Source organism: Galeopterus variegatus, unplaced genomic scaffold (genome assembly GCF_000696425.1).
Source record: "Galeopterus variegatus unplaced genomic scaffold, G_variegatus-3.0.2 Scaffold4162, whole genome shotgun sequence".
NCBI classification, from domain to species: Eukaryota; Metazoa; Chordata; class Mammalia; order Dermoptera; family Cynocephalidae; genus Galeopterus; species Galeopterus variegatus.
The window spans coordinates 110,705-118,726 of NW_007730273.1; the positions used below are offsets into that span (position 1 = coordinate 110,705).

The window sequence follows — 8,022 nt, forward strand, 5'->3', positions numbered from 1 at the left end:
TTTTTTTTTTTTTTTTTTTTTTTTTTCCTTTTTTGTCTTTGTTCGTGACCGGCAACGGATCGCAACCCTCAGTGCCGCGCCCTTACCGGACCGGGACCGGCAACGGGATCGCAACCCTCGGTGTTGCTCCCGCACCTCGCTCAGCCAGTGAGCGGCCGGTCTGTACGTGGGATCCGAACCCTCGGCAGGAGCGCCACCACGCTCCCAAGCGGCGCACTGTAGCAGTGTGCCACCGGGCCGGCCCTCCAGAGAGCTTTTTAAAGGCGAAGTTCCAGGGCTCCACTCCCAGAGGCCCTCATCAGCAGCCCGGTAGCAGGGCCCCGTGATCTGCATTTGCCACCAGTCTCCAGTGATGCTGATGTGCGGCTGGGGACAGAAACGTCGGCAAGCAGCCAGCCAGCGCTAATGGTTTATGATTTGATGCTCATGAAATGCCTTTATCAAGCAGCAGTATGCATTTTTAAAACCCAATTGGGATTTAAGAAACTAAAAAAGTAAAGAGGAAACAATAATGATAATAAAACCCCTCTTGACTCCCTTATTTTCATTAGATTGCTCCTTCCGAAGATTCCTTCTTCTTTATTTATCCACCAACACTGATACATACCATTTACGTGCCAAACACTGTCCTATGCTCTTTATAAATATTTTTATGATTTGAATGTTTGTCCCCTCCAAGCTCATGTTGAAACCCAATCCCCACTCTAACGGTATTAAGAGGGTGGAAAATCCAACTGTGGTATTTGAAAGGTGAGGCCTTTAAGAGGTGATTCAATCATGAAGTCTCTGCCCTCATGAATGGATTAACCCATTCATGGAGCAACGGGTTAATGGATGAATGGGTTATCATGGGAGCAGACTGGCAGCTTTACAAAGAGAAGAAGAGAACACATGAACACCCTCAGCCCTCTCGCCACGTGATCCCTTAGGCAGCGTCAAGACTCTGCAGAGTGTCCCCCAGATGTACCTCCTTGATGTTGGACTTTTCGGCCTTCAAAACTGTAAGAAGCAAATTCTATTTCTTTTAAAATTACCCAGTGTCAGGTATTCTGTTACAGGCAACAGAAACAAACTAAGATAAATATCAATCCTGGATTATGAGAATTATAAACACTTATCCTCATAACACCCCTTTGAGGTTGGTACTACTATCCCCATTTTACAGATGAGGAAACTGTGGCACAAAGATGTGGTATGTCCAAGGTCACACTGCCGGGATGGGGTGGAGCCAGGATTCAAATCCAGGTAGCTGGGTACCAGAGTCAGTGTCCTGCTCACTCCCCCTCGGCTTTGCTGCTTCGCTGCCTGCCTTCTGAAGATGGCCGTGACCCAGGGACCCTCAGCTAATGCCCCGCCAGCCAGAGGCTGGCCCAGGGCTCCTGGAGGAGCTGCTCAGTTCTCCGTCCCCTGCCATAGGAGCTGCAAGAGCCAGGAGGGCTGGGGGTAGGCATGGGCCCTCACTCACTTGCCCTCCGAGCCGTAGCTGTGCATGCTGTCCTCGATGGACTCGTGGCTGGCCTGGCGTAGCGTCCGGCTGGGCATTTCCACTGCCAGGCCTGTCTCTGTGCTCCTCTGGATCGCCCCCTTCAGCCTCCGGCTGTCCCCTTCTGGGCAAAAAGGCCAAAAGAGATGGGGAGAGAGACACGGGGTGGGAGGGGACAGAGAGACAAGTCATCTGGTTAGTGTTCTGGCAGATGGTGGCTGCCCAGCTTCAGCCCCCACCCTGAGCCCACCAACCTCCTCACACCACTGGCCTCACTGCACCCACCTCCCTGGACAGCCCCGCCCCTCCCAGCTACCAACAAGCAGCATTACGTGACTTTTGTCAATTCATGGATTCATTTCCACGTACTTTTTCTCACCTCTTGAATTCATTTCTCCCCTGAAACCTTCTCCAAGTCATTTCTCCTCCTCCTCTTCAGCTACTCTTTATTGAGCATCTACTATATGTCCTACTCTCTGTCAAGTCCCTTGCATGCATTAAGAACAGGGTGTCTCAGCCTCAGCATGACAGGTGCTTTGGATGGCATGTTGCTTTTTGCCTGGGGACTGTCCTGGGCATTGTGGAATGTCAAATAGCAACACTGGCCTCAACCCACTAGAGACTAGTAGCACCTCCAAGTCCAGTTGTGGCAATCAGAAATGTCTCCAAATGTTGCTGAATATCCCTTGGGGGCAAACATCACCCTTGATTGAGGACTGCTGATTTAGACCACTGGCTCTAAAACCAGATGACCTGGGTTCAAATCCTGGGCCTTGATCTCATTGGATATGAGCCTCTGGGCAAATTACTCAGCCTCTCTGTGCCTCCATTTCCCCAGCTGTAAAGTGGTAGAACACAGAGTAACCATGAGGATAAGTGGACCTCTGCCCTTGCTGTTCCTTCCCTGATGACATCCTTCCACCATCAGCAGCTCATTCCTTTGCACCTTTCTGGACCACTCCTGGCACCTCCAAAACATCAGCCCTGCCCCACCTTTACCGTTCTCTGCACTAACACCCTGCTTTGGTTTTCTTTCTGACACTCACCACCCAACATGTTATACACTGTTGGCTTACTGACCAGCTTCCTCCTCCTTGGAGTAGAAGGTAAACTCCATGAGGACATGGAACTCTGTCCACTGTTGAAGCCTCAGTGTCAAGAACAGGGCTGGCCCATTGCAGGTCTCAATTCACAACTGCTGATGACTCAGTGTCTGCCTTGAGCATGGTCTTAGTCCTCACCACCACTCAGGAGGCAGACACTACTGTTCTCCCCACTTATGTGCTGAAGATGAGAGGCAGAGACAGGCCAAGGACCTGTCCACACCTGTAGGTCCAGTAAGGTGGGCAGGAAGCCAGGATCTGACCCCAGGAGGGTCTCTGCTCTGTGTGCCATGGCCTGGTGATTCAAGGTAGGCTTTATTTATCCCCTCCACTCCATAGGGACAGTGGGCTTGCTACAGGCACGGGGTAGATGTTTAGTGGGATCTTTCCTATTGCCCCACAAAATCCACAGAGGGGCTGGTCCACCTCAGGGGCTTCATCAGTGCTTGCTGACTGACCCACCTGGGAATAGCGGCCCCACTCATGCCCCTCATCCTGCTCCTGCCAGGTGGGGCTCTGGCAAGAGGATAAGAGAGCTGGGTCCATGTGCCAGGGACAGAGCAAGGACATCTCCCACTGGCTTTCTCCTGGCCTCCCTCCTCCCAGCTCAGTGATGGTGCCTCCTTCCTCCCTGACTTTAGGAGTCACGCACACGTGCACACAGACATGCACGCACAGATAGACACTGTGTGTGCTTCTCAGAGTGTGTGCCTGCATGTTTCTGTTTCCTACATGTGTTTGTGTTATTCAGACACACAGATGCCCACATACTCAGAAAAACACACAGCAACACACACACGGGAATACACATGCAAAGACAGAGTGTGTTGCATGTCTGAGTGTTTTCATGGGTCTCAATATACGTGCTATTGTGTGTGTTTCTGAGGCTAACTGGGTATGTGTGCCTGTGTGTGTGCCAGACACACATATGATGCACGTCATAAGAAGGACGTGCCAACATACTAGAGAAAGCACACTGAGAAACTGCCACCCTGTGCATCCTTGTGTGTGTCACCCTGGGTGTTTGTGAACACCTGGAGGAGCCTGTGTGCCCCTGTGTCTGTGTCCCCACTCCACCATCTGTTCTTCCCCCGACTTAAACCCCATGATTCTGTGTTTCTCTGTGTATAGCAGGGGCAGGGACACAGAGAAAGACATAGAAACATGCACATTCAGAAACACAGACTCACAGAGAGACGTCCCTCCACACACCCACCCACACACACAAGCACAGTCATATGTACAGGGACAAACACCCCCCACTGGGACACAGTCTCACAACTGGGCAGGCTGCAGACACCTGCCTGGTCTTCTTACCTCCTCATTGAGCACTGTTCTGGAGCCACACACTGGCTTCATCTCCACCCACCAGGGTATGACACATTTCTCCCGGAACAGGGAGGAGCAAAAAACAGCAAACAGCTTAATCCCCACATGGTCTGGGGAGGAGGTGTGTGTGTGTGTGGCTGGGGGTGGTGTTCACATCTGTGTGGCATTCCAGAGCCCTCAAAGCATTTCCCACCCAGTCCCCTACTTGAGCCTTGCAACAGCCCTGGCCACCACACTGGTGAGGCTGGCTTGGCAATCAGACGGCCCAGATACAGAGACCATGAGCTACAAGACCTCAGGCAGGTCGGACAGCACCCACCTCCTGCAGCAGTTGAGAGGGACAGAATGTTTGCCATGGTGCCATACAGAGACCATGAGCTACAAGACCTCAGGTCGGACAGCACCCACCTCCTGCAGCAGTTGAGAGGGACAGAATGTTTGCCATGGTGCCTGTCACATGGAGGTGCTAAGCAAAAGTAGCCACAGTCACTACAGAGAGAGAATCCCGACGCTCCCCAAATTTGCCCTCACCATCTTAGGGACACCCTCACAGATGAATTTTCCTCTTGACGTGTCACCTCCACAATCTGGGGACCATGACTGTACCCAACCACACCAACAACATCCACCATCTAACCTCAGTCACCTGACCCCACAGGTCATCTCCTGCTGACTCAGTCACAGTCCCCAAAGTGACTGTTCCAATGCTTCGCAACTCCCTCACCCCACAACCCTTCCATTCCAACAGAAGATCTTTGTCCCACTCGGCAGAGAAGATGCGTTTCCTTTGTTCTGCTCCTCCTCACTTCCAAATTTCACCACGCTCAGACCTTTCAGCCTGCCCCTCACCTCCCCTCCTTTCTGAAAGGAAGGGTCAGCCTTACCCTGGCTGGGGCTGGTCCACCATCTGTCCTACCATCCCACCTCCTCCCACCCTCGCCTCGACCTCCTCTCACCGTCCGTCCTCTTTGGGCCTTGAATCCGCTGCCTCTCTGACTTCCAGCTCTTTCCACACCTCCTCAGGCTGACTTAGGGCTTCCCTTCAGGGAACAACCTCATCGCACTGAGCACACACTCTGCGGTCTCTTGTGACGTGGCCCCCAGCCCATGGCTCCCTGCACATGGCTTACTAAGCCAGTCTCCAGTGACTGCTCATGACCAGGTTCGAGGCCTTATCTCAGCCCCCAAGGCCTGAAGTGTGGTGTGTGCATTCTCTCAATGTTTACTGAGCACCTGATGTGAGGTGAAGCCCTCATGAACACAGGAGGTGCACCTCTGAGTGCTGGGTTCTGCTGATAAAACACACACTGGTGGGAGACACAGAAGAATTAACAGCCTCTGCTTCCGGTCCATCGGGCCAGTAACAGACCCTCCCTCAACCTCAATCAGCCCTCTGCTGTAGTGAACAACGTGATGCGCCACCAGATCCCCCTTTCTACCACTTTTGTGGCCCCCCTCCCCACTTTAGCATGCTTTGGCTTCCAACAGCCAGTACCTGACACTTTTTCTTGAGAGAGGGGGTCTTCTCTTGGGCTCCTGAGCCCACTTTGCCCCCACACAGGCAGGGCTACAAGGGTCTGGGAATTCCTGATCTCTAACCTGCTCCTGCCCTGACCCTTAATCAAAGACTAAATGGAAGAGGAAAATGAGCTCCTCCTCTCTTTTGCCTGGGCCAGAACAACTCAGTGATAGCATAGCAACCCTACCTTCCTCTCTGCATGGCTTGAGAGCGCACGCTTGCCCTCTGCCTCTCTATCCTTGTCCTGCTTCCCCCTTCCCCGTCTTCTCTGGATGCACTTCCTTCATTCACTACCTGCTCACGAATCTTATCTCATGGTCTGCTTTGGGGAAACCTGACCTAGACCGGCTGGCACCCTAAGAAAGTGAAAGTTCAAAATCTTTGTACAGGTGGGCTCCAGCCTCACCACGGAACACCATTCCCATGAAACGTGGCAATGAAAACAGCTGCCATGTATGGAGTGTGGCACCGAGGAGGGCAGGTTTTGCAAAGGGAGGGCGCAGGGGAGCAGAGGAGAGATGAGCTTGTCCATGGCTATTGCAGCACTGCACTGTAGAGGCCCGGAGTCTGAGTCCTGTCACCTCTGGCTACCAACATGGAGACTGCCCTCAAGGCCGGCCACCAGGATGTACAATGAATTGAGTTTGGATGACCCATTTTTTTTTTGGCTATCCACTCAAATTTGCTGCACCTCAAACTCAAATTGTACAGCTTGTATCTTCTCCCACAGGGTCCTAAGTCCCTCCTCTCCCAACTTGTGCAGAACATGTGTGAGGGGAGGGGAGAGGGAGGGTATGTGCCAGGAGGCAGCAATGATTAGGGGGTACCAACATTGTCCTGTGCCGAACACCATGCCTGAGGCTGGGGATAGAAGACATAGCAACAGTGGCATGGTCCCTGCCTCCGTGGTCTCACAGTTCAGAGGGGGAGGCTGACATTAAACAGATGATCACACTGACCAACCACTAGTGTGTTAAGTGCTCAGAAAAGCACGTGCAAGATGTAAAGATAGTGCCTATTGAGGGCCAGTGGGGAGGGAGCCTAACTCAGTCTCCTGATTATTTCATCCTTTAAAGTAACTTCAGACTCCCTCCTTCTCTGACATCCTTGATAGTGAATCCTATGAGATCTCCTCCCGTCTCTCTCACCATTGCCTTTGACCTCCCAGGCTGTACCCCATCCCCACACATGAGGCCCTCACCATTCAGTCTCTGGATTCTCTCTCTCTATAGATTTCATCCCCCTCCCATAACCTCAGGGCCATCCTATGCAAATGAATTCCATTCCCAGTCTGCAGCCCTTAGCTCTGACCGGAGCAATACTTCAACTGCATTCTGGACATCGCTGCCTGGGTGAGAAGCAGGGTCCTTGAACTCAACCTGGCCCCAAATAACCCATCACTGATCCCTACTTCCCCCAATCAGCTCCCTCTGATTTATGTTTCCCATCTTCCCAGACGCCTAGACTCCCAACCTCACAGGAGCTCAGTGACTTTTTCCTCTCTCACCAGATGCCAGGTCTTATAAAGTCCTTGCACTTAATATCTCTTATATCTTACATCTCTCCCTTTTTGTCCATTTTCACAGCCAACCACTCTAACTACCTCAAGCTTAAATTATTTTAACAGCCTTCTAACTGGTCTCCCTACTTCCAACCTACCCACCCCAGAAGCCATTAACAGATTAAATTACCACTTTAGAACAAGATATTCCACTCTTACTAATTCATTCTACACAAATAGTCACAAAAGTACACAAAGAAAGACACAAAGGGATTCCCCACAGTACTGTTTACACCAGTGAAATGTTGGAATTAACTGTCCATCAATACAGGACTGGTTAATTAAATGGCACAGCACCACAACTGTTAAAAAGAATCATCCACATTTACAAATATAGTGACATGGAAAGACCTTCAACATACAGTTAAGTTAAAAAAGACTGTTGCAGGACAGTACATAAGACAAGATACCATTTTTGGAATGCTACAGATATCTGTATACATATACACAAACTTATCTTTATATTTATGCATGTGCACAAAAAAATCTGGGATGTGGACCAAGTTGTTAATGATGAATAACTGTAGGGAGAAAGATTGTTAGAGGAGGTGTGTGGGAGATCTTTTTTTTTTTTTTTTTTTGGTATCTTTTTAATCTAAATATAAGAGATAAACAGAAGAGTGTGCAAACCTTAAGTGTATAGGTTGATGAATTTTTACAAGCTCAACACATCCATGTAACCAGCAGCCAGATGAAGAAACAGAGCATTACTAGGGTCCCTAAGGGCCCCTTATGCCTGGTCTTCCAGTCACTGTCTTTCTCACAAAGGTAACCATTATCCTGATCTCTTATACTAGCTATTAGTTTTGCCTGTTTTTGAACTTTATATACAGAGCATAGCCTTTGGGGGAGGGGGCTGGTTTCTTCTGCTCCATATTACGTTATTTGAGATCCATATATTATATTGTTGTTTGTAGCTGTAGATTGCTTATCATCACGGCTATATGATATTCCACTGTATGAATCCACCACGATCTATTTATCTATTGTTCTGCTGATGAGCTTTTTTCTCCCCCCCCCCCCCCCC

General features: G+C 50.3%; 1 protein-coding gene across 1 annotated transcript in view; it reads right to left on the reverse strand.

Annotated features, from left to right (window-relative positions):
• The window catches only part of RIMS4 (regulating synaptic membrane exocytosis 4), a 17,876-nt gene extending 15,276 nt beyond the window's left edge, over window positions 1-2,600 (reverse strand). Inside the window, exons 1-2 of the mRNA XM_008586874.1 lie at window positions 2,564-2,600; window positions 1,466-1,607 (exon numbers count right to left, since the gene is read on the reverse strand). Coding sequence (XP_008585096.1) covers window positions 1,466-1,607; window positions 2,564-2,600 — 179 coding nt within the window. The remainder of the gene's footprint in view (window positions 1-1,465; window positions 1,608-2,563) is intronic.
• Window positions 2,601-8,022: the final 5,422 nt, after the last annotated feature.